The following is a 24,061-nucleotide window of genomic DNA, read 5'->3' as shown; positions in this document are numbered from 1 at the left end:
CGGCCGGGAAAACCCGGGCACGCTCGACCAGCCTTCCTTCCCTCCTTGGGCATGCCGGCGGCGAGAACAGCGAGATCCCACCGCCGGTGAGAACCTCGAGATTCGCCCACATTGTCAACAATTCCACCGTGTCAACCCGATCGGTCGCGCCCTCGTGCCAAAACACCACAGAATCAAGTGTCGTTGTTGGACAAGGTAGGTCGCGGTATGCACTTGCGCGTCACGCGCACACACAGTAGACCAGACCAGTTCACCTGCGCCCATGTGCACTGCACCTCCGTGGGTTCATGCTGAAACTAGTCAATATGAATTCACAAGCTCGCGTCACCGTGTGGCTGGCTAGGCTACATCGCGCGCCTTGCAGGCCAAGAACAAGAATGATCAAATGTCAAGGCGGTAGCTAGCGACCTTCACTGATCGCGCTCCAAGCGTCGCCGAAGCTAATGTGCTTGCACGCACCTTGAACCTGATCGATGGACCTGTCACGTTCCGTCGCCGTCCTCGTCCTCGCCGTCGCCATCTGCTTCCCGTCCGCGTCCGCCGAGGACCAGCTGGCCGTCGGCGAGAGACTCCTTGAGGTGCAAACCCTCGTGTCCGATGGCGGCGCCTTCGCTCTCGGCTTCTTCTCCCCGGACGACGCCGCCGGCCCCGCGAGACGGTATCTTGGCATATGGTATAACGGCATGTCCGGGCCCCGCACCGTGGTCTGGGTGGGCAACCGGGAGGCCCCGGCCGCCGGCTCCCCGACGCTCGCGCTGGCCAACGACTCTAGCCTCGTCGTGTCCGACGCCGACGGCCGCGTGCTCTGGAGGACTCCCGGCTCGGGCGGCTCGTCCTCCTCGTCCTCGTCGCCGCCGCCGGCCCTGCTGACGAACGAGGGCAACCTGGTCGTCCGGTCGCCGAACGGCACGGTGGTGTGGCAGAGCTTCGACCACCCGACGGACACGTTCGTCCCGGGGATGAAGGTGCGGCTGAGCCACCTAACGGGGGAGGGCAACCGGATCGTGTCCTGGAAATCCCCCGGCGACCCGGCGGCGGGGAGCTTCTCCTACGGCCTGGACCCCGGCACGTCGCTGCAGCTGCTCATGTGGAACGGCACGCGGCCCTACTGGCGCACGCCCGTGTGGAAGGGGTACGCCGTCGCCAGCATGTACCTCAGCGCCGGCACGGTACTCTACACGGCGATCGTCGACACCGAGGAGGAGATCTCCATCGCCTTCACCCTCTCCGGCGGCGCGGCGCCCACGCGGTACGTGGTGACCAGCTCCGGCAGGTTCCAGCTCCTTAGCTGGAACAGCACCGTGTCGGCGTGGGCCACGCTCCTGTCGTGGCCGTCGAGCGGGTGCAGCACATACAAGCGCTGCGGCGCGTACGGGTACTGCGACGTCACCGCGGCGCCGGCGGCGTGCAGGTGCCTCGACGGCTTCGAGCCGGCGAGCCCAACGGAGTGGGGCGCAGGCAGGTTCGAGCAGGGGTGCCGGCGGAAGGAGGCGCTGCCGCCTTGCGGCGGCGGCATGGGGGTGGGTTTCGTGGCGATGCCGACCATGAAGGTGCCGGACAAGTTCTCGCTGGACGCCGGCAACCGGAGCGCGGAGGAGTGCGCGGCGAGGTGCGCCGCCAACTGCTCGTGCGAGGCGTACGCGTACGCCAACCTGCAGAGCAGCAGCGCCAAGGGGGAACTGAGCCGGTGCATCGTGTGGGCAGGGGAGCTGGTCGACGCGCAGATGATCGGCCCGCGCTGGGGCGGCGAGACGCTCTACCTCCGCGTGCCCGTCGCTGCTGCTTCCACTTGGCCAGGTACAACACGAATATAACTTCTTTTTCTGAATTCTGTTGAAATTTTCTGAATTCAAACCGAAAACATTCGCCCCTATGACCAAATTGGTTGTTTCATGAAACTTTGGCCCTGTATTTGCCTGTGCAGGTGGAAAGGCCAGCAGAAATGCAGTGAAGATTGCAGTGCCGGTGTCAGCAGCTGTGCTGCTGCTGACATGCATTTTATTTCTATGGTTCTGCAGATTCAGAGGTAGCACAGTTACATTTTCTTACCTCTAAACATGCCATGCCCAACCATTTCATTCTTAGACAAGATGCTCATCACAACAATTTTTACAGACAAGAGAAGGAAAACCGAGAGCCAGAAGACGCTAATGCCCGGGACAAGGACGGGGACCACAAACACGTCGAGCGAAATCGGTGAAGGAGATCACACCGGAGACCTCGAGTTCCCGTCCATACGATTCGCCGACATCGTCGCCGCCACGGGCAACTTCTCCAAGGCCCTCATGATCGGCCGCGGAGGCTTCGGCAAGGTCTACAAGGTATACTATCTTTTACCTGTCTATCAGTCACCTGAACTTGGATGTTCTGTCAGTTTAGCACAAAATTCAGTGGCCAAATAAATAAATAAAATCAGGGTCTCACTCAACTACTTGTTTCTGTTTACCATTGGGAAGGCAAAACTAGACGGCGGTCAGGTGGTCGCTGTGAAGAGGCTGAGCAAGGATTCAGAGCAGGGAGCAGAGGAGTTCAAGAACGAGGCGACTCTGATCGCCAAGCTGCAGCACCGGAACCTGGTCCGCCTCCTCGGCTGCTGCACCGAGGGGGCCGAGAAGCTGCTCATTTACGAGTATTTGCCCAACAAAGGCCTCGACGCTATCCTCTTTGGTACATACAATGTTCATATAGCTCAAGTAAGTAACTGAATTTATTTTTTTTGCCATGGTTTCTCACGTTTCGTTTCTGCAGACCGTGCTAGGAAAGCGGTGCTGGACTGGCCGACGCGACTAGGCATCATCAAGGGCGTGGCGAGGGGGCTTCTCTACCTGCACCAGGACTCCAGGCTGACGGTGATACACAGGGACCTCAAGGCCAGTAACGTGCTGCTGGACGCGGAGATGCGGCCCAAGATCGCCGACTTCGGCATGGCCAAGATCTTCGGTGACAACCAGGTGAAAGCCAACACCCGGAAAGTCGTCGGAACATAGTGAGTAACCTCAACACCTGACTGCATTTTCTGAAAGGAAAAAGTATTTCTGTTTTAAGTTGATACAGCAGTTAGCATTTAACAGAAAAATGCATGTGGCACCTATTCTGACGAAAAAGCAATGTGTGGACAGTGGCTACATTGCCCCCGAGTACTCGACGGAGGGCGTCTTCTCCGTCAAGTCCGACGTGTACAGCTTCGGCGTGCTGCTGCTGGAGATTGTGAGTGGCATCAGGGTAAGCGCAACCGAGGGCATCATGGAGTTTCCCAGCCTCATAATCTATGTAAGCACCCGAACTAAAACTGCCAATGCCTTTTTCATTTCAGTCCATGCCATGCCCAAATCATATTCATCTTTTGAAAAAAAACACATACATATAAATGGTTGATCTGATTATTATTATTTTCATCTAGGCATGGAGCCTGTGGAGGGAAGGAAAGGCAGGGAAGCTGGTGGATCCATCCATGGCAGGGGGCTGCTCACAGGATGAGGCTTCGCTGTGCATCCACGTCGGGCTTCTCTGCGTTGAGGACGACCCGAGCCGGAGGCCGCTCATGTCGTCCGTCGTGTCCATCTTGGAGAACGGAAGCGCGTCGTCGCTGTCCCTCCCGACGCCGGTGCAGCCTGCTTTTATCGAAATGATGGGAGAGAAGAGCCAGAGAAGCGATCTCGAGAACACCAGGAACACCATGGCCATGACAGTTCTGCAAGGCAGGTAGTATGGTATATACAGTAGTAACTGCAACATTCTTCACAAGGAAGCTGCACTAGTCCTAGTGTTCCAGTTTTTGTTTTTTTACTGGGGGAAACTCCAGACTTGTAGAGCATTTGTTAGAGATATAAATGAAAGACGTATATAAAGGAGTGTTCAGTTGATCAGCCTTGAAATGGATGGTATGAATGTCTTGCTGAAATTGAAATATTTACCATGCTAGACTGAAAAAATATTCAGAGAAGTTATGCATTAGACATTCAAAGGTTCAGAGAAACAAGTAGTTAAGCAGAAGAACATAGATGCCTTCGACGTCGCCGACCTCAAATGTGATGGTTTCAGCCCAGTAGTTTTTGGGTGTCGCCGATAGTCATTTCGAGAGAGATCTGTCCCGGTGGTCGAGGTAGATGTAGGGCAAAGTGCCATGAATGCCCCAGAGGTTGAGGTAGAGGTAGGTCGTAAGCGTGGGTCTTGTTAAGGCGGCTATGGGATTGTTCAGCCTCAGGCCTAGGAGAAATCCTTGCTTGGCTTGCCAATGCTAGCAGCGACGGCGTCTACGGATGTCGTTTTCCTTCTTGGAGGCGCTGTCAAGGCCCTCAGCTGCGCCCCTCTTCAAGCTCAGGGGAAACCCTAGGTCTGGTTCCTCCGGACCGGATGGCGACGGCGTCTTGGCGTCGACTTCCTTCTTGAAGGCGCTATCTTGTTTGCTCGCGGTGTCCCCCGTTTTGGCTTAGGTGATGTTGAAATTCTTCCTGGTTCGGCATTGCCATTCTTGGTTCGGGTTTGGTTGGTTTAGCTGTGATGTATCCTCAGTTCGGGTTGAGCATCCCTTGTCTCTCTGCTCCGGACATCATGTTCATGTCTGTATGCGTTCGTGTCATGTGTTGTACCTTTATTTATAATCTTTCTACTCCTATCAATGCAATGATACACAAGATTTGCGTATTCGCGAAAAAAAAGAAGATACCCGCGAGGGTACGTGGTTAGAGTGATCTGAATGGTCTCAACTGACAGTTGTCTCGGACCAATCAAGACCCTGAGGTACTAATGAACAGACATACATCATTTGCTATTCACATGAAATCCATACTAATGAACAGACATATTGGTAGTGACGGAGCCTGTCCGATCTGCCATCAAGGAGCAGAAGACCTACATCATTTGCTATTCACATGCACCCATGCAAAGGAGATGTGGCAGCACTTGCGGCTAACTGAAGTAATTAACCAGGCAACAGTAGTGGACAGATCAGGGTCCGCGGTTTTGGAGTTTTTGCTGAACTCACTAGTAGGAAAACCACATTCGTCCCGGTTCGTGAGGGCCATTTGTCCCGGTTTCCGAACCGGGACAAAACGATCGTTACTAAAGCCCTGTCCATTTAGTCCCGGTTCGCCCAGGAACCGAGACAGATGGGGCTCCACGTGGCCGTTGCCGCTTGCCCAGGTAGGGGGGCCTTTTTTCCCTGTTGGTGCCACCAACCGGGACCAAAAGCCATCCACGTGTCAGCATTTCAGGGGCTGGGTTTTTTTCTGAAAGGGGGGGAGGGGGGGTTGGGGGGTTTTGTAGGGTTAATTTAGGGGTTTCATATATTGTGTTAACTAGCTAATAGAGAGAAGTGTCCTCTCTTATCTCCGTGCTTGGTCGACGCTACGTATAGAGAGGACTCGACACGCTAGCTAGCGAGTAAGCAAATGAAGGAAACTATTAAGTACAGAAGATCGTCAAGAACATATACAGAGAGAGGTGATCGACCTCTCCTTCTCTCCGAGAGATTGATCGAACAACAAGTTTTCGTATATCTTACCGACAGTACTGGCTATATATATATATATATATATATATATATATATATATATATATATATATATATATATATATATATATATATATATATATATGTGTGCAAAATCTCTTACAATACCCTAACATATGAACTCAATTTCCACATGCATGGTGGTATTCTCCGGCTTTATTGATGACGTGGTCAAGAAAGAATCCAGCCAATTCCTCTTGAATTGCTCGCATGCGATCTTGTGGTAGGAGTTCATTCCGCATCTCCCACATCTAATTTGAATAAGGGGGTCAATAAATATATATGAATGAAACTCAACAGAAATGATGGTAATAAAATAAACTTGTGAATATTTTTGCTTACGCACTTCATATTGTCTTTTAGAGTAGCCCCGCCTATTCTTGGCCGTCGCGTTGTAGATGAACTCGCAGACGTAGTATCCACAGTAATTATTCTCGGGTTCCTGCCACAAGTACTTTACGAGAAATAGAGGTCAACCAAACTGATAATGAAGCTTTATAAATGGCATTGATGAAAGTAGCTAGAATCAACGGGAGATGCGCGGAACTAGCTAGCTAGTAGTACTTACTTTCGGGAATTTCCATCGCAGATCCCGCAGCAGTCCCGAAACTTGTGCGGTGAATACTTCCCAAACCCTGCGAGATAAAGAAACAATTACTTGATATCATGAAATGAACAAAGTTGCCGATATGGTGCGATAATGATCGATTCAACTTACTTCTCGAGCATTTTAGACATGTCCGCATATTCCTCGCGATCTTTTCGTCTCGAGTCTAAGACGCTTACTAGACCCTGGTCAAGCTTAATCTCTAGGAGAATATAGTGGAAACTGCGCACGCATATAACTCATCAATTACATTAATTACTATAACCTCGACTAATAATTAAGGGAAACCGAATGTGTACAAGACAGTAACACTCACTTGAAGTTGTAAGGAAAGAGTATTGTATCTTTGTTTTGATTTATTACCAACGATCGTAGCAAGTTCTCCTTGGTTTCTTCGGCATGAAATTTAACCGTAAATTCATCTATGAAATTTGTGTTAATGAACCAAATATCATACATTTCAACTTTTCTGCATTCTACGATCTTTAATCTACATAATATAGTGAGAATAATTATATATACATGCAATGAAAGAGCTGAGTTATATATAGAGACTTAATGACAGAAGTAGTACTTACAGACAGTAGCAAGTGACCGTTAATTTATCGAGGGCCTTTAGATTGAAAAACTGGAAGAACTCCTCAAATGGAACAGACAACTCCTCAATTCCAATGAGGTCATGTTGATCCTCTTTAACTTTCAGCGTTAAAGTATCGATTTTCTTCCCAGCTGACTGCTTTCTGCAGGTTTCCATGTACCAATCATGGAATCTTCGCATCATCGTTGTTAGAGTAGTTCCATCTTTGACGAGAGGCTTCCCGTACTCGTATTTGAATTCGTCCACCTCCATTATATCAAAATGTACATCGTCGTAATCTCCAGGATTGGTACTGGGCAAGATTCCCGGATGATTAGCGACGATATCGCTAGACACCTTGAGCGGGGGGCACGATTGGTTCGCTTGTTCGCCGAGCTGGGGAATTTTTTTCCCAGTTCTTCGTTCTTGTAACCTTTTGTCACTGCAAGTACTTCCCGACCGCTTCGCTTCCTTATATGTCTTTTCAGTAATGCGCTCATAGTTGGTTTGCAGCGGAGACGATGGTGGTCGCTGCAGGGCATCCAAAGTGCGCTTCGCTTTCACCGGATCTATCTTCTCCTCCGGAGGTGGATGTCTCTTAGCTCTTTGCGTTGCGAAGTAGTCCTTCACTTGGGCTTGACAGATCTCCTCGTTTTCCTTCTCGGTCATCTCGTATGGTAACTTCTCTGGAGTCTCGAGAGATGGACCGAATCTGTAATGCCTCCCGCCTGTACTGCTAGACGCCGGAGCAGGCCGAGCGGCTGCGGCTTTCTTCTTTAGTTGCTTACGAGGCGGAGGAGAAGGACTACGATGCGCCAGAGCAGCCGGAGCGGCGGCTGGTCTCTTCCGCCCTTGCTGACGAGGCGGAGAAGGAGGAGGTTGGCTGGTCGGGCGCCGGCGCAGGCGGAGAAGGAGGCGGAGTGCCGCCACACGCCGGAGAAGGAGGCAGAGTGCCCTGATCACTTGCCGGAGGAGCAGGCGGAGGAGGAGGCGGAGTGCCGCCACGCGCCTGAGAAGGAGGCGGAGTGCCCTGATCACTCGTCGGAGGAGCAGGCGGAGGAGGAGGCGGAGTGCCCTGACTCGCCGGTGGAGGAGGAGGAGGCGGAGGCGTCCAGTTCGGAAGGTTGTTGAGCTCCTTCCGCCATAGGCATGGAGTCTTCAAAGCAGAACCTAGCCAAGTCTCCCCTTCACCGGTAGGGTGGTCAAGCACGAGCTCCTCAAATCCCTCCGCTATTTCTTCCACCGTCACCCTAGCATATCCTTCTGGAATTGGACGGCAGTGAAAAGTTGCACCGGGTTCAGGAGGTCTAACAGAGCCGACAGCCGCCTTGACTTTGAACTTCTGCCATTGCGTCATAAGGTGGCAATGTTGAGACTCCGTGATAGTATCCACGGGATAGCTAGCAGGAGCCGTGAAGACAGGCTCCAGCTGAAGCAGCTCGGTGGAAGCCACGCTGCTTCTCCGCTGAGATGGCGGGGTAGCTTCGGCAGGTCGCTTGCTTCGAACTGCATCTCGTTCCTCTAGCTTCTATACCTTTGCGTGCAGCTCCTCCAGTTCGCTCTGCTCCACCTTCCTCCTCCTCTCTTGGCATTTGTAACCGCCCGCGTCCGGAAACCCAGCCTTCCACGGAACGGAGCCTGGCGTGCCTCGTGTCCGTCCAGGGTGCTCAGGATTCCCGAGGGCCATTGTGAGCTCGTCCTTTTCTCTGTCTGGAACGAACGTCCCTACCTGCACTGCATTAATATAGTGCTGAAGCTTCGTGAGGGGTATTCACAATTGCTCCCTCGTCGAAACGCACTTCCCTGTTACAGGGTCCAAGGTTCCGCCAACCCCAAAGAACCAAGTCCAGCAACGGTCTGGCCAGTTCAATGTCTCTGGTTCGACCCTTTATCAAGCAGGTCGTTCTCCGCCTTGGCCCACAACGGTCGGGCTTTGAGGTAGCCACCTGACCCCGTGCGATGGTGATGCTCCTTCTTCGCAGCATTTATCTTGTTTATCGCTGACATCTTCTTACTCCTCTCCGATGTCTTGTTGGCCACAAATGCGTCCCATTGATCTCTGAGCTTCTCAAATCGGCCGACGAATTCTGGTGTCTTATTTTTGTCGACAAACTTTGCTTTCAGCTCATTCTTCCACCTCCTGAATAGATCTGCCATCTTCTTGAACGCAAAGGACTTGATCGTTGGCTCCTTAACTGGATTCTCCGGAACCTCCTCTTCCGGTAGGGTGAAATTTACCTTCAGCGCTTTCCAAAGATCATCTTTCTGTCTATCTTCGACAAAAGAAACTTGAAGCTCTTCATCCTTAGGCTGATTCCATAGCTCGATGCTGATCGGGATCATGTCCCTAACAAGAACCCCGCACTGAGCAGTAAATGCCTCCTTGGTCCGGTGGGGTTCAATCGGTTGGCCATCGCGCGCGATTGCTATGATCGTGAACCTTTCATCTGAGCGCAATTTTTTCTTCGGTCCTCGTCTCTTTACCGAAGTTGTGCTCGATCGGGAGGGCTAGAAATAAGAAGAAAGACGAGAGTTAATATGTATAGATACCAAAACAATGAATGCATCAATTAGCTAGTCAGCACAGGCTTAATTAATATATATACCTGGCCGGACTCTGTTCGGTCATCGGAGACGTCGTCACGGCCTCCTTCTTGCACCGACATTCGGTCACCGGAGCCATCATAATCATGTCCTTCCTCCTCCGTTGTTCGATAACCGTAGCCTGCTTCTTCACCCTCTGCTTCCATACCATCGGTTTCGTTGAGATACGACATGACATCAGCTCCGGCTGCGATTATGTCCCCCAACACCCGTTCTGCTTCCTCGTCTCGGCCGTGCTCCATAGTTTCTGCAAATATTACAGCATGGCAATTATTATACAAACATGACAGATGGATATATTAGTGGCAAATGTAGACCTAGCTATAGCTATTCACAACAAGGAATTATATTAATTAATGGCCTCGACACTTCTCTAGGGTATGGGGTGGCCTCGGCAACGCTTAAAGGGTTCAGGGTGGCCTCGACGACAACGCTCTTTTAACTTGGTAAAGGAGGGGGTATATCGACAACGACGACATACATACATGGGAAAAAATGTTATCAAGGAGGGGGTATATCGACCCCCCCCCCTCATGTCGAAGTTATCGGGGAGGGGGTATCGACCCCCCCTGAAAGGACATGCGGTGCCCCCATGTGTGGTTTTGGTAATTGATGACAATCTCTATGGACTAATGGTTGCCTTGAGTTTTATTTGAAGGATTTGTCCATAGGCTTTTCTTGGAGTCCATTTGTTGGTTTCAAGGAGAGTTTGTGATGACCAAGGTGCCATTCAAGGAATTACCTAAAGATTAGTCATGTGAGAGGTTGATCAAGACTAAGTCAAAGAGTGAATCAAGTTGATCAACACACAAAGCGTAAAAGATGTACCGAGAGGGATCAAGCGATCCCATGGTATGGTAAGCATTGTCAATTACGCTTTGTGTACTAACCCATGATCTTCGTGAGAGTTCTTTGTGGGGTTAGGTTGTGGTGTGCAAGTTCAAGTGAAGCATCACGAAGAGATCAAATGCTTGAAGCTTGCCGTCCATTGTGGTGACAATGGACTTGTGAAGATGTGCGGAAGAGTGGCTCACCCATAGTGGAGTATGGGGGAGCAATCAACCAGTCTTGATCGAGCCAACGCAATCAAGAAAGGTGGTCCAACTTGAGGGATTCAAGATCGTCATCATCTAGCTCAAGTGAACCATGTGCAAGGTAAAGGTTTGCCCTTGATAGGTTTTCTATTTTACCGGTCTCATGGTAGTTGTGGGAGACCGGGTTATAGGATCGATTGTTGTACTATCAAGGGGGCTCTCGATGAGTAGCTTGATCGTATCGTTCATAGAGAGCTCAAACCATTGCATCCTTGCATCATCTTTATTGGTTCTTGTTTGGTTCTTCTCCTTGTGAGATTTGGAGCTTATGGTCATTTTCATGACAAGCTCGAGTTCATCGAAAACGGAGTTCACTTGCATATTCTATGATGTTTTCGATGTTGGAGGTTATGCCGGTTCTTCTCGGTTGGAGGTTTCTCTCCTCTATATTTTAGGCATACATCCCCTGCCTCTTCTTACTATAACCATTAGTCTTCCTCTATCCAACAAGCTTGAGTTTGCTCAATTCAGAGCTCATATGAAGAAGTTATGGCAGTTCTATTTCTCTCCCTGCGGTAGTACCGCGGTGGCAGCGGTAGTACCGCTTGTAGCGTCAAGCGGAAGTACCGCTTCAGTACCACTCTACTGCCGCCTCGATTTTGGGTCTTGCACTTTTCGTGTCGGGTTTAGCAGTAGTTGCACGGCAGTAAGGCATGGCAGCTCCGCCTATAAGCGGTAGTACCACCCCGATTGGGCGGTAGTACCGCTCCGGTCGGGCGGTAGTACCGCTATTGCATTACTGTCGCCGTACTCTGCTTTGCCCTGTCTCTTTTTGGTCCCGTGTTCTGCTCCCCCAGCGGTAGTACCGCTAGGGTGAGCGGTAGTACTGCTTATAAGCGGTACTACCGCCCCAAGGTTCATGTTTTGTTCCTCCTTTTCCCTACTTCTTCCGCCCGAGCGGTAGTACCGCTCGTGTGCGGGCTAAGCACATAACGGTTGGATTTTTTTCCTCCTATAAAAGGGGGTCTTCTTCCCCAATGAACCTTATCCTTTGAGCTCGTGTTCTTCCCCCATTGTTGACCTTCTTCGAGCTTGCTAACTCTCAATCCCTCCATGGATTCTTGCTAGTTTTGAGGGAAAAGAGAGAGGAGATCTAGATCCACATTTCCACCAATCACTTTCTCCTCTATGTGGGGGGAACCCTTTGGATCTAGATCTTGGAGTTCTTTGTGTTCTCTTCTTCGTTCTTCCTCTCATTTTCCTCCCTAGCATTAGTTGATTTGGCGGGATTTGGGGGAGAAGGACTTGGGCACTCCATGTGCCCTTGCCATTGCATTTGGTGCATCGGTTTGAGTTCTCCACGTGATACGTGGAAGTTACAAGTTGAGAAGCTTATTACTCTTGGGTGCTTGGTACCCTTGAGCTTGTTCCTCTTGGGTGCTTTGGCGCCCTAGACGGTTTGTGGTGTTCGGAGCTCAATCATTGTGGTGTAAAGCTCTGGGCAAGCGTCGGGGTCTCCAATTAGGTTGTGGAGATAGCCTCGAGCAATTTGACGGGTACCGGTGACCGCCCCCAAGGGTTGCCAAAGTGTACGGGTCCGGTGACCGCCCCCAAGGGTTGCCATTTGTACGGGTTTGGTGACCGCCCTCAAGGGTCCCTTAGTGGAATCACGGCATCTTGCATTGTGCGAGGGCGTGAGGAGATTACGGTGGCCCTAGTGGCTTCTTGGGGAGTGTTGTGCCTCCACACCGCTCCAAACGGAGATTAGCATCCGCAAGGGTGTGAACTTCGGGATACATCGTCGTCTCCGCGTGCCTCGGTTATCTCTTACCCGAGCCCTTTACTTATGCACTTTACTTTGTGATAGCCATATGTTTCTTGTCATATATCTTGCTATTACTTAGTTGTTTATCTTACTTAGCATAAGTTGTTGGTGCACATAGGTGAGCCTAGTTGTTGTAGGTTTTGTGCTTGTCAAATTAACCGCTAGGTTTATTCCGCATTTGTTCATACCTAAACCGTAATTATGCCTATTCAACCCCCCCCCCCCCTCTAGGCGACATCCACGATCTTTCACCCCCTCATGTTGAATATATGTTGAATTCCTGAGAGAGTTAGGAACCGGAGGGGGACTCCTCCACCCTCATGTCTGATGAGTTTTTACTCCCTCTCTCCCATGAAACATTCATCGAACAAACTTAATACGAGTTTTAACAGAAAACATTCATCGAACAAAATTACAATAGAAAAAATTGACCAAGTTTTCATAGATCATCATCATCATCATCTACTACAAAAAAATTGACATATTCTTTACATATGAACATACAAACATTTGCATATTCGACAATAATATCACCAAAAAAATTCTATGAACATTAAAAATTCTAACTTTTGCATATTCCTAGAACCCTCGAACCCTCGACCCCTCAACCCTCTAACCCTCGACGACCCTCGAACCCTCGACCCCTCGACCCTCTATTCCTCCTCATGTCGAAGTTATCGGGGAGGGGGTATATCGACCCCCCCCCCTCATGTTGAAGTTATCGGGGAGGTGGTATATCGACCCCCCCCCTCATGTCGAAGTTATCGGGGAGGTGGTATATCGACAACGACATACCCGATAAAGAAAAAGAAAAAAGAAAAAAAGGAGAAGAAGAAAGGAATAGAGGTGAAGAAGAAAAAAAATAGAAATTACTCTATTTTTTCTTCTTCTCTTCTATTCCTTTCTTCTTCTCCTATTTTTTTCCTCTTCTTATTTATTTCTCCTCTTCTTCCTCTCCTCTTCTTCTCCTTCTTCCTCTTCTTATTATTTTCCTTTTTCTTCTTCTTCCTTCTTCCTTCTTCCTAGATAAAACTTTTCTAAAATGTAACTTTTGCATATATAAAAGTTTTTTTTCTTCTTCCTTCTTCCTTGCTAGATATATAAATTTTTTCTAAAAACGTAACTATTCCATATATAAAACTTTTTCTTCTTCTTCCTTCTTCCTTCTCTTCCTTCTTCCTAAATATATAAAACTTTTCTAAAAATGAAACTAAACGAAAATGCACTAAATCAGAGAACATACATATATAAATTTTTTCTAAAAATCTAACTTTTTCATATATGAACATATATACACAGAAAACATACATACATATATACATTTTTATAAAAATGCAAAAAACAAATCATCATATATATGAACAAAAAATCTGGAAAAAAAACAGAGAGGAAGCCGGCCGGACCGAACGTGGCGGCGGCGTGTGGTCGGGGCAGGCCGGGGGCGTGGGGCGGCGCGTCGGGACAGGGGCACGTGCCGGGGCGGCGCGTCGGGGTAGGGCAAGGGCGCGGGCGACGGCGACGAGGAGCGGGCGACGACGACGAGGGCGACCGCGGGCCGACGACGACGAGGGCGACCGCGGGCCGGCGGCGAGAGCGTCGGGGCAGTGCTCGAGGAGGCAACGGCGTCGGGCGAGGGCGACGGCGAGGGCGCGGGCGACGGCGACGGCGACGGCGGGGGCGGCGGGCGGCGTTGGGGCAGCCTGGCGGTGTCGATGTCGCCGGCGTCGTCGGAGCGGCAACTGCGAGATGAGAAGTGAAATTTTCACAAGTGTTTGATTATATACCAAAGCCTTTAGTCCCGGTTCGTGGAACCAACCGGGACCAATGCCCCCCTTTGGTACCGGTTGGTGCCACCAACCGGGACCAAAGGCCTCTTTTCAGCAGCCCAAAGGGCGGGAAGCAGAGGCCATTGGTCCCGGTTGGTGGCATCAACCGGGACTAAAGGGTGGCATTGGTCCCGGTTGGTGCCACGAACCGGTACCAATGCCCACCTTTAGTCCCGGTTGGTGCCACCAACCGGGACAAAGGCTTCGTGCTGCCCGTGACCAAAACTTTAGTCCCACCTCGCTAGTTGAGAGGGGCGAGTAGTGGTTTATAAGCCCCACTGTTGCATCCCTCTCGAGCTCCTCTCGATTGCAGGCTTACGGGCCTAATTGTCACTGCTATGCCTGTTGGGCCTACTGGACCTTCTGCGGGCCTGAATCCTGGCCCATGGTAGGGTTTCTAGTCGTATTCAGGCCGTAGTGGCCCAGTAGGTGGCATTTTTTTCCCAGTTTTTTCCTTTTTTTTGCATTATTTATTTTCTTTTGTTTTTGCTTTATTTTTTAGTTCCTTTTGCTTTTAGGTAATAAAAATTATAAACTTTCTGTTAGTGCCATTTGTTTTCCAATTTGAATAGTTTAAATTTGAATTTTTTGAAATTTATGTGAATCACTAGTTTTTGAATAACTTTACTATAAACATTGATTTTTGAGTGATTCTTTTTCCTGCTTTTGAATATTATTGTGTTTTATCATTATATTCAAAAGCATATTTTGTTATTTTAGTTTATAACAAAAAAATTCTTTATGAAAATTCCTTTTTCTTTTAATGATTTGAACAGAAAATACTTTGATAATTTTAGTTGCATAAATTTTATATAATTTTAGTTTCAATAATACTAGAGGTTTTATAAAAGTTTATTTTGTTTTTACTTATTTATTAAAGTTTATTTTGTTTCTACTTATTTATTTTCTTTTCTTTTTTGCTTTTTTTATTTATTTTATGAAAATTATTTCTTTTTTGCTTTATTTATTTTATTTTGTTTCTACTTACTGTTGCTATTTTTATTTATTTTACTTTATTAAAGTTTATTTTGTTTCTACTTATTTATTAAAGTTTTTTCTGTTTCTACTTATTTATTTTATTTTGTTTCTACTTATTTATTTTCTTTTCTTTTTGCTTTTTTATTTATTTTATGAAAATTCTTTTTGCTTTTAATGTTTTACACACAAAAGCCCTCTCCCCTGGCCGGTTCATTGGTCCCGGTTCGTGGCATGAACCGGGAGTAAAGGGCAGCCTTTGGTCCCGGCTCAGGCCACCAACTGGGACCAATGGTGGTGGGCCAGGAGCGAGGCCCATTGGTCCCGGTTCGTCCCACCAACCGGGACCAAAGGGGCCCGACGAACCGGGACCAATGTCCCCACGAGGCCCGGCAGACCTCCTGGCCTCACGAACTGGGACCAATGGGCCTATGGGTCCCGGTTCATGACTGAACCGGGACTAATGGGCTTATCTGGCCCAAATGTAAGGCCTGTTTTCTACTAGTGACTTGTCGAATATCCCAATGGTGCTCGAACCAACTCTGAATTTTAAGCAGGTTGTGGCAGTGGCTTGCTGGTATTTATGGTGGATTAGGCGACGCATTACGCATAATGAGACAGTCCCTCTGATTATCTGTTGGCCCATATCAGTGTTAGCGATTGCAAGCAATTATCACAAAGCCTTCTCTAAGCCAAGTGGAACACAAGACAGAAAATGGAGTAAACCTGATTCAAATTTTGTGAAAGTAAATGTGGACGCAGCGTTCTATGAGGAAGAGGGAATGGGAGCGATCTCAGCTATTCTAAGAGATGCATATGGTAATTTTATTGCTGCCAAATGCAGGTTTGTCCCTTTTGCAGCTGACGTAGTCACAACCGACGTGATGGCCATGAAAGATGGACTTGAGCTAGCTAATTCTCTCGGATACAGTCGCCTTGAGCTGGAGTCTGATTCTATGCAGGTGATCAACTTTTGTACCGGACAATCCAGATGGCGGGATGCAGCTACGGCAATCTTTGCGGAGTGTGTGGATATGGCTACGGCTATAGGAAAGGTCGTCTATAAACATTGTTATCGGTCTGCTAATCAAGCAGCTCATGTGCTAGCGAATCATAGTTATTGTAATAAGATCTCTTCTTTTTGGTTGCACGAGCCACCTGCGTTTTGGTCAGCAAGCTCGTAGACGATGTATCTACTATTTAATCGTAATAAAGCTAGCCATGATGGCCTTTTCTAAAAAAAAAAGACCATGAGGTATTGTAGCGACTCTAGCACAAGGTCCCATGCTGAAGCCATTGTTGGGCCGGCCCAGTAACCACATGGTCGTGTCATGTTGCCGCCACCCAAGTTTTTTCTTCACATTTATATTTTTGTTTTTGCCTTATATTTTGAAATAGTGTAAATATATAATACCAAAAACACTTTATGTAAAATTAAAAAAATGTTAATCATGAATTTAAAGATGTTAAACGTGTATAAAGAATGTTGATCATCCGTATGAATTATTATTTTGACATTAAAAAAAAGGTCATGCATTTAAAAATAATATACGTGACATCTAAGAAAACTGTTTATACAATGCTAAAAAATATTTGCCTAATTTAAAAAAAATCATACATTCAGAAAAATGTATGCTATATTTTAGAAAAAATGTATGGAAAACTATGCATGTGAAAAGATCCACCACAACACAACATTAAACCAACGAAGGGGAAATGTTTTCTGTTCAATTATTGTACATATATTCAATAAATATTTTACAAGTATACATGACGAAATATATTAAGTCATATGTATTTTTAATTTTCATCCTCATATTGTCAACCCAAAAATTTATCGACCAATTCCCACGAAAACGCGCGGGGTATTATCTTATTTATTAATTACAGTGTGGGTGTAAACTTGTCGCGGTCCAGTTCCAACTCATCATTATTTATTAATTATCTTATTTATTAATGGCATAATTGAATGTGACCGAGAGTTGGCTGATCGAACCTTCTAGATTTCTGTTCAGTGGCGAGGGCACATTGGTGCTACCTTGCAGGTTCCACTCCCGTCGCCCGGGGCGAATTTCCGCGATCTCATCTCACCTGGGTGGGCTTATTCTATAACGAGTATGTCATGGGTATTAGTGCCCATGGATCTCATTTTGTTTAGCTTTATGTTCAATGGCTTCTTGGCTGACTGTCGAGATAATACGTTTGGTCGAATACATCTTTCTGATTCCACTGCAGAAAAAAAAATCTCTGCGGATAGGATGCAATGTGCATATTCGTGAGCAATTGTGATTGTAATGTGTTAAAAAAAACTGCCGTTGTTGGGCAAGGTAGGTCGAGTTATGCACTAGCGCGTAGGTAAAACGCGCACACATAGTAGACCAGACTAAGACTAGTTCACCTGGGTGCATGCTGAAATTAGTCAATATGAACTCGCAAAGTAGCGTCACCGTCGGGTTAGCTACAATGGCGACATCGCCTTTCGGACAAGAATGATCACGTTCGTACCGCCAAGAGAAACGTCAAGGCCGTAGCTACTTTCTCTGTCTTATAAGAGCATCTCGCGCTATACAAGCCGCGCGCTGGAAAATATGCCCGCGACAAACAACGATGCTTCAACAAAAGTTGTAAAATAGAGCACACACAAAAACGGAGCCGTAAATTTAGCGCATGATGGCTATGGGGCTGCAAATTTGAGGCGCCGGCTTGTGCTCGTGTGTTCTCGTGCGTCTGGTAAACCTGTCACGCGCAAAAACACTATTTCAGCGCTGCGAAACTTTTTTAACGCGCCATGCTATCGCGCGTTTGTTGAAGATGCTCTAATATAAGAGTGTTTTTTACACTGCACGCTCTTATATTCTGACTCTTATATTATGAGACGGAGTGAGTAAATAGCTAGCTTTGTGTAGGTGCCCCGGGAGTAGAAAATCAAGTCTCCTGATGATCTCGTTGCACGCACCTTGAAGTTGATCGATGGACCGGTCACGTTCTGCCGTCCTCGTCCTCGTCGTCGCCTTCTTCCTCCTGTGCGCGTCCGCCAAGGACCAGCTGGCCGTGGGGGAGAAGCTCCTGGCCGGACAGTCCCTCGTGTCCGACGGCGGCGCCTTCGCTCTCGGCTTCTTCTCCCCAGACGACGCCGCTGGCCCGGCGAGACGGTATCTTGGCATATGGTACAACGGCATCCCCGGGCCTCGCACCGTCGTCTGGGTGGCCAACCGGGGCGCCCCGGCCGCCAGCGCCCCGACGCTCGCGCTGGCCAACGACTCCCGCCTCGTCATGTCCGACGCCGACGGCCGCGTGCTCTGGAACACGACCGTCGCGGTCAGTTCATCACCACAGGCGCCGGCAGCGGCCGTGCTGACGAACGAGGGCGACCTGGTCGTCCAGCGAGCGAACGGCCCCGCGTTGTGGCAGAGCTTCGACCACCCGACGGATACGTTCATTCCGGGGATGAAGATGCGGCTGAGCCGCCGGACGGGAAAGGGCGACCGCATCGTGTCCTGGAAATCCTCCGGCGACCCGGCGCCGGGGCGCTTTTCCTACGGCCTGGACCCCCGCACGTCGCTGCAGCTGCTCATGTGGAACGGGACGCGCCCCTACTGGCGCACGCCCGTCTGGACGGGGCACGCCGTGACCAGCATGTACGTCAGCGCCGGCACGATACTCTACACGGCGATCGTCCTGACCGAGGAGGAGATCTCCGTGGCCATCACCGTTTCCAGTGGCGCGGCGCCTACACGGTACGTGGTGACCAGCTCCGGCAGGTTCCAGCTCCTCAGCTTGGACGGCGCCGCGTCGACCTGGGACATGCTCCAGTCGTGGCCGACGAGCGGGTGCAGCACGTACAGGGACTGCGGTGCGTACGGGTACTGCGACGTTACGGTGGCTCCCGCGGCGTGCAGGTGCCTCGATGGCTTCGAGCCGGCGAGTCCGGCGGAGTGGACAGCTTTCAGTTTCGAGCAAGGGTGCCGGCGGAAGGAGGCGCTGCCGCCGTGCGGACGCGGCAGCATAGGAGTGGGTTTCATAGCGATGCCTACGATGAACGTGCCGGACAAGTTCTCGCTCGACTCCGGCAACCGGAGCGCGGAGGAGTGCGCGGCGAGGTGCGCCGCCAACTGCTCGTGCATGGCGTACGCCAACCTGCAGAGCAGCAGCGCCATGGGGGACGTGAGCCGGTGCATCGTGTGGGCAGGGGAGCTCGTCGACGCGCAGATGATCGGCTGGGGCGGCGAGACGCTCTACCTCCGCGTGCCCGTTGCTGCTGCCTCCACAGGTGGTACAGCAGAAACATAATTTTTTTTTATTTTTTTGCCGAACTTCGTCTGTTTAATCAAACCGAACCAATTTGCCAGTGCCGGTGTTAGCCCTGCCGAACAGAGGTGGAAAGTCCAGCAGAAATGTAGTGAAAATAGCACTGCCGGTGCCAGCATCTGTCCTATTGCTCACATGCATTTTCTTTGTATGGTTGTGGAGATTCAGAGGTACAGTAATTTCCTCTTACCGCTAAACGTGACATGCTCAAATGCTCAATCATTCTTAGAAAAAGTTGCTCACAACATCTTGCATAGATAGGAGAAAGAAAACCGTGAGCCAGAAGAAGCTAATGCCCGGGACGGGAACCACAAACACATGGAGCGAAATCGAAGGAGATCACACGGTAGACCTTGAGTTCCCCTCTATACGGCTCACCGACATCGTCGCGGCCACCGGCAACTTCTCGGAAACACTCATGATCGGACGCGGAGGCTTCGGCAAAGTCTACAAGGTACTAAATTTAGTCACCTAAAATCTCCTGCACAAAATTCAGTCGCCAAACTAAAGCAACTCATGATCTCACTCGGTCCACTTGCTTCTGTTTACCATTGGGAAGGGAACACTATACGGCGGTCAGGTGGTCGCTGTGAAGAGGCTGAGCAAGGACTCGGACCAGGGAGCAGAGGAGTTCAAGAACGAGGCCATTCTGATCGCCAAGTTGCAGCACCGGAACCTGGTCCGCCTCCTCGGCTGCTGCACCGAGGAGGCCGAGAAACTTCTCATCTATGAGTACCTGCCCAACAAGGGCCTCAACGCCATTCTCTTTGGTACATATAATGTTCAGATGTCCACGTTAATGAAACTCTTGACAGAAGCCGCTCATCAAGTTTTTACACAAGCAAGTTAATGAAACTATTTACATGGTTCCTGAAGTTGTGTATGGCATTTGTTGCAGACAGTGCGAGGAAATCAGCCTTGGATTGGCCTACTAGGCTGGGGATCATCAAGGGTGTGGCCAGGGGGCTGCTCTACCTCCACCAGGACTCGAGGCTGACGGTGATACATCGGGACCTCAAGGCCAGCAACGTGCTGCTGGACGCCGAGATGCGGCCCAAGATCGCCGACTTTGGCATGGCCAAGATCTTCGCTGACAACCAAGTCAAAGCCAACACCAAGCGCGTTGTCGGGACATAGTGAGTAACCTCAACACTTAACTGGATTTTCAGAAATAAAAGCATATTTTTAAAGTTGGTACCAAGCTAGCATTTCACCGAAAATTCGGCGTCTCTTCTGACAACACAAAAAACTTGTGGACAGTGGCTACATTGCTCCCGAGTACTCGGCGGAGGGAGTCTTCTCTGTCAAGTCCGACGTGTACAGCTTTGGTGTGCTGCTGCTGGAGATGATGAGCGGCGTCAGGATAAGCACAACCGAGGGCATCATGGAGTTTCCCAGCCTGACAGTCTATGTACGACCCTGAACTAAAAATGGCATTGCCACGCCAATTTTTGCAGTTACCTTCCTTCCTTTTTCAGTTCAGTCCATGTCATGCCTAAATTCATATTCATCTTCAAACACACATACACAAAACACACAAATGGTTGATATGATACTTTTTTTCATGTAGGCATGGAGCCTGTGGAGGGAAGGGAAGGCAGGTAAGCTGGTGGATCCATCCATGGCAGGGAGCTGTTCACAGGATGAGGCTTTGCTGTGCATCCACGTCGGGCTTCTCTGCGTTGAGGACGACCCGAGCCGGAGGCCGCTCATGTCGTCCGTCGTGTCCATCTTGGAGAACGGAAGCGCGTCGTCGCTGTCCCTCCCGACGCCGGTGCAGCCTGCTTTTATCGAAATGATGGGAGAGAAGAGCCAGAGAAGCGATCTCGAGAACACCAGGAACACCATGGCCATGACAGTTCTGCAAGGCAGGTAGTATGGTATATACAGTAGTAACTGCAACATTCTTCACAAGGAAGCTGCACTAGTCCTAGTGTTCCAGTTTTTGTTTTTTTACTGGGGGAAACTCCAGACTTGTAGAGCATTTGTTAGAGATATAAATGAAAGACGTATATAAAGGAGTGTTCAGTTGATCAGCCTTGAAATGGATGGTATGAATGTCTTGCTGAAATTGAAATATTTACCATGTTTACGCTGAAAATTATTCAGAGAAGTTATGCATTACACATTCAGAGGTTCAGAGAAACAAGTAGTTAAGCTGAAGAACAGAGATGCCTTGGCAGTGTTAGCGCAAAAACTACTGGCTAGCTAATATCCTGATGAATGACCGGTGGAAGAGCTAAGTGCTGGTACTACTTGCTTGCGCTGCGCACACTAGCAAGTACGCACACACACTAGCGAACATACACGGATGGAGCTGCACTTGAGAAAGGAGTACTAGTTGAATTGATCGGAGTGGAATGATTTACAACGATGGATGCATATGCCCTTTTATAGGGATGCTTGCCAGCTTCACTACACCAACTGTAGTACTAGTTCAGCTCAGCCTTTTGGACTAGATAAAGTCTAATACTACTCAGCTACTTCTCCACCTCAGTCTTTTTATCAGACTAGTAAGATGCCCGTGCTAGTGCTACGCTACGGAATCACAAATAATCAAGTAGACATTGTTTACTTAGGAGCATAGTGGACAAAAAAGATGTATCATAACATTGATCACAGTAATGCTATATTGTTGATGTGTACTCATTGAGCAAAAATCAAACTTATGGTTTCTGATCGATGACCCCCTTGTCCAAGCCAAATATTTTCTTCTCCATTTTTACCTTGGCGAAGATTTGTTGTTCTCTCCAACCAGCTTTCTCATTACTCTCTAAATTGAGGGGACAGAGCATGTGACAAATAGAAAATCCATCCACACACATTTGGGAAGTGTTACAATACCAATCTGCTTTTGGTTAACACAGGCTCCACCTCCAGCCCACACAATTAATATATCCAAATAACATACTTACTGTTGCTTGAGCACACTTTCAAGAACAAACAAGAATGAAGTAGAAGTGTTCAACTGAATACTTTGATAAATATGCACAAGCATGCTGCATGCAATAGCACCATGAAGAGAAAAAAAATTGATTCATGCTTAGTTACATATACCATAGGCATATATGAGGCCGTGGAATCATTTTCCATCTGCAAAGCATAGTATACCCTTCTTTTAGTTGTTTGCTCAAAACATTTGTGCCAACAATATTAGCTCTCGAACTCCAACTTAATCTATCTTCTCACCTAGAAGGACATTAGGCAATCAGTACTGCATATATATAAACGGTCTGTAGTATATTTAGACAATGGAAAAAAAATAAGGAGCCTGTAGAGGGTCTGTGGTATATTTAGACCAAGGAAAAAAATCATAGACTGCACTACATTTTGTACTGAGCAAATAAACAAAAAATAAAGTAAAAGATGCTTTTTGAACCATATATGTATATAAAAGGGGTGAGTGCACAAGTACATACATACGAAAATATTAGTACTGGACTACTGGTAACTTCCTTAACCAGGTTTCTGCAAAGAAAAATGCTGATGACAGACAACAAGGAAACAAATATTCAGGTTGTGGCCTGAAAATTTTGAGTGGAGAAGTGAAAACATTGGGGAGCTGCATCTCATATTCTCTGTCCCATGAACATACCATGCGGCAAGGTGATCAGATGGCAAGCATAATTTTGTCGCACAGAGACTTCAAGTGCCGGAAGTTGGACGACAAGGGGTGTCAATTGTGACCTCACTTCTAGGTCGGCTGCCAAGGAGAATGGCTTGTTATGCAATATGTTCTAAACCTGAGGGCAATCATACATGCTTCTCCACATATGCACAATCTGAAGTCAACAGAAGCAATGAACATAGAAAACATAAGATATAACTAACACAGAATTAACACTTTATGAGAAAAAGGGAGGAATGCAAAATTAACAAGACAAATACTGCAACCACGAAATTTTGCAATGATATTTTGGTAATGCATCTATCAACGATGAAAATGATACAAGAGGCATGCGACACAACTACATTCTGACACAAAGAGGCAAATACTAATTCCTCTCTGTAGGGCATAGGCCAAGCATGAACGGCAATAGAGTTGCCGTACTTGGGTGCTTGCGAAGAAATTATATAGCTATTGGAACCAAGGACACAGATAAATAAAACTTGACGAAGTGCATTACTTGTATCATGAATTTAAAACAGAGACCATCCACCTAAATACTGACAGTGAAGTAGTAGCTCTGAACTATTGAAAATGCTAGTTTACAAAATTTTGAAGCTCACTTTGCAGATAATACGAATAACCCGAGGATATAATTACTCATGCATGATCTTTGACATGGTCAAGCATGTCCAGCATACAAATTTCCTCTAAAGGTATTGTCCAAGTTTGCAATTCTATTATCTGGAACTTTATGTACATTTTCTCTGAATTCTAACCATGCAGCTATGAGCTGTACTTATGTATTGGACTACATGAAAACAATAACCAACAATCATAGAAGAGAACCTGATTGTCTACTGTGATCCAAATTCTGATCATAGGCAAGAAAAAAATATACAAGTATATGTACCAAATATGTAGAGATCCATGATGTTGTTCAACATGTAGCCATAGATGAGTGGATATCCACTCGTCGCCTTCATTGCAGTAAGCAAGGAGGCGAACAAGGTTGTCGTGGCAGAGCCTCGCCATCACCACTTCTCTTGTGAAATTACCTTTGCATTTCCTTGTGAGAGCAGACTGCCCGAGGCTCTTCAAGCAATCGTTCTCCCCGTCTGGTTGTCTCCCATCAGGTAATTGGCCTGATAAATTATACTCCCTCTGTTCCTAAATGTAAGTCTTT

General features: G+C 48.1%; 2 protein-coding genes across 2 annotated transcripts; both read left to right on the top strand.

Annotated features, from left to right (window-relative positions):
• The first annotated feature begins 335 nt into the window (after nt 1–335).
• LOC109754847 (receptor-like serine/threonine-protein kinase SD1-8) lies at nt 336–3,802 on the top strand. The gene is made up of 7 exons (XM_020313740.3): nt 336–1,797; nt 1,925–2,026; nt 2,116–2,321; nt 2,457–2,667; nt 2,749–2,986; nt 3,120–3,270; nt 3,401–3,802. The coding sequence occupies exons 1-7, from the start codon at nt 474–476 to the stop codon at nt 3,704–3,706; spliced, it is 2,538 nt and encodes an 845-aa protein (XP_020169329.1). The 5' UTR covers nt 336–473; the 3' UTR covers nt 3,707–3,802.
• A 14,128-nt stretch (nt 3,803–17,930) lies between these two features.
• Nucleotides 17,931–21,240, top strand: LOC109754856 (G-type lectin S-receptor-like serine/threonine-protein kinase B120). The gene is made up of 7 exons (XM_073498562.1): nt 17,931–19,230; nt 19,337–19,438; nt 19,526–19,722; nt 19,828–20,038; nt 20,167–20,404; nt 20,529–20,679; nt 20,839–21,240. Exons 1-7 carry the CDS (start codon nt 17,931–17,933, stop codon nt 21,142–21,144), a joined length of 2,505 nt encoding a protein of 834 aa, XP_073354663.1. The 3' UTR covers nt 21,145–21,240.
• Nucleotides 21,241–24,061: the final 2,821 nt, after the last annotated feature.

Source organism: Aegilops tauschii, chromosome 5 (genome assembly GCF_002575655.3).
Source record: "Aegilops tauschii subsp. strangulata cultivar AL8/78 chromosome 5, Aet v6.0, whole genome shotgun sequence".
NCBI classification, from domain to species: Eukaryota; Viridiplantae; Streptophyta; class Magnoliopsida; order Poales; family Poaceae; genus Aegilops; species Aegilops tauschii.
The sequence above is the reverse complement of the archived record's forward strand: the minus strand, read 5'-3'. Positions and strand labels throughout refer to the sequence as shown.

Excerpts from the sequence above, each read along its gene's own strand:
- LOC109754856 (XM_073498562.1), top strand. The coding sequence starts at position 17,931 with ATGGACCGGTCACGTTCTGCCGTCCTCGTCCTCGTCGTCGCCTTCTTC. Across the intron at positions 19,439-19,525 it reads ATGGTTGTGGAGATTCAGAG|ATAGGAGAAAGAAAACCGTG; the intron begins GTACAGTAATTT and ends CATCTTGCATAG. Across the intron at positions 20,405-20,528 it reads AAGCGCGTTGTCGGGACATA|TGGCTACATTGCTCCCGAGT; the intron begins GTGAGTAACCTC and ends ACTTGTGGACAG.
- LOC109754847 (XM_020313740.3), top strand. The coding sequence starts at position 474 with ATGGACCTGTCACGTTCCGTCGCCGTCCTCGTCCTCGCCGTCGCCATC. Across the intron at positions 1,798-1,924 it reads TGCTGCTTCCACTTGGCCAG|GTGGAAAGGCCAGCAGAAAT; the intron begins GTACAACACGAA and ends TTGCCTGTGCAG. Across the intron at positions 2,027-2,115 it reads ATGGTTCTGCAGATTCAGAG|ACAAGAGAAGGAAAACCGAG; the intron begins GTAGCACAGTTA and ends CAATTTTTACAG.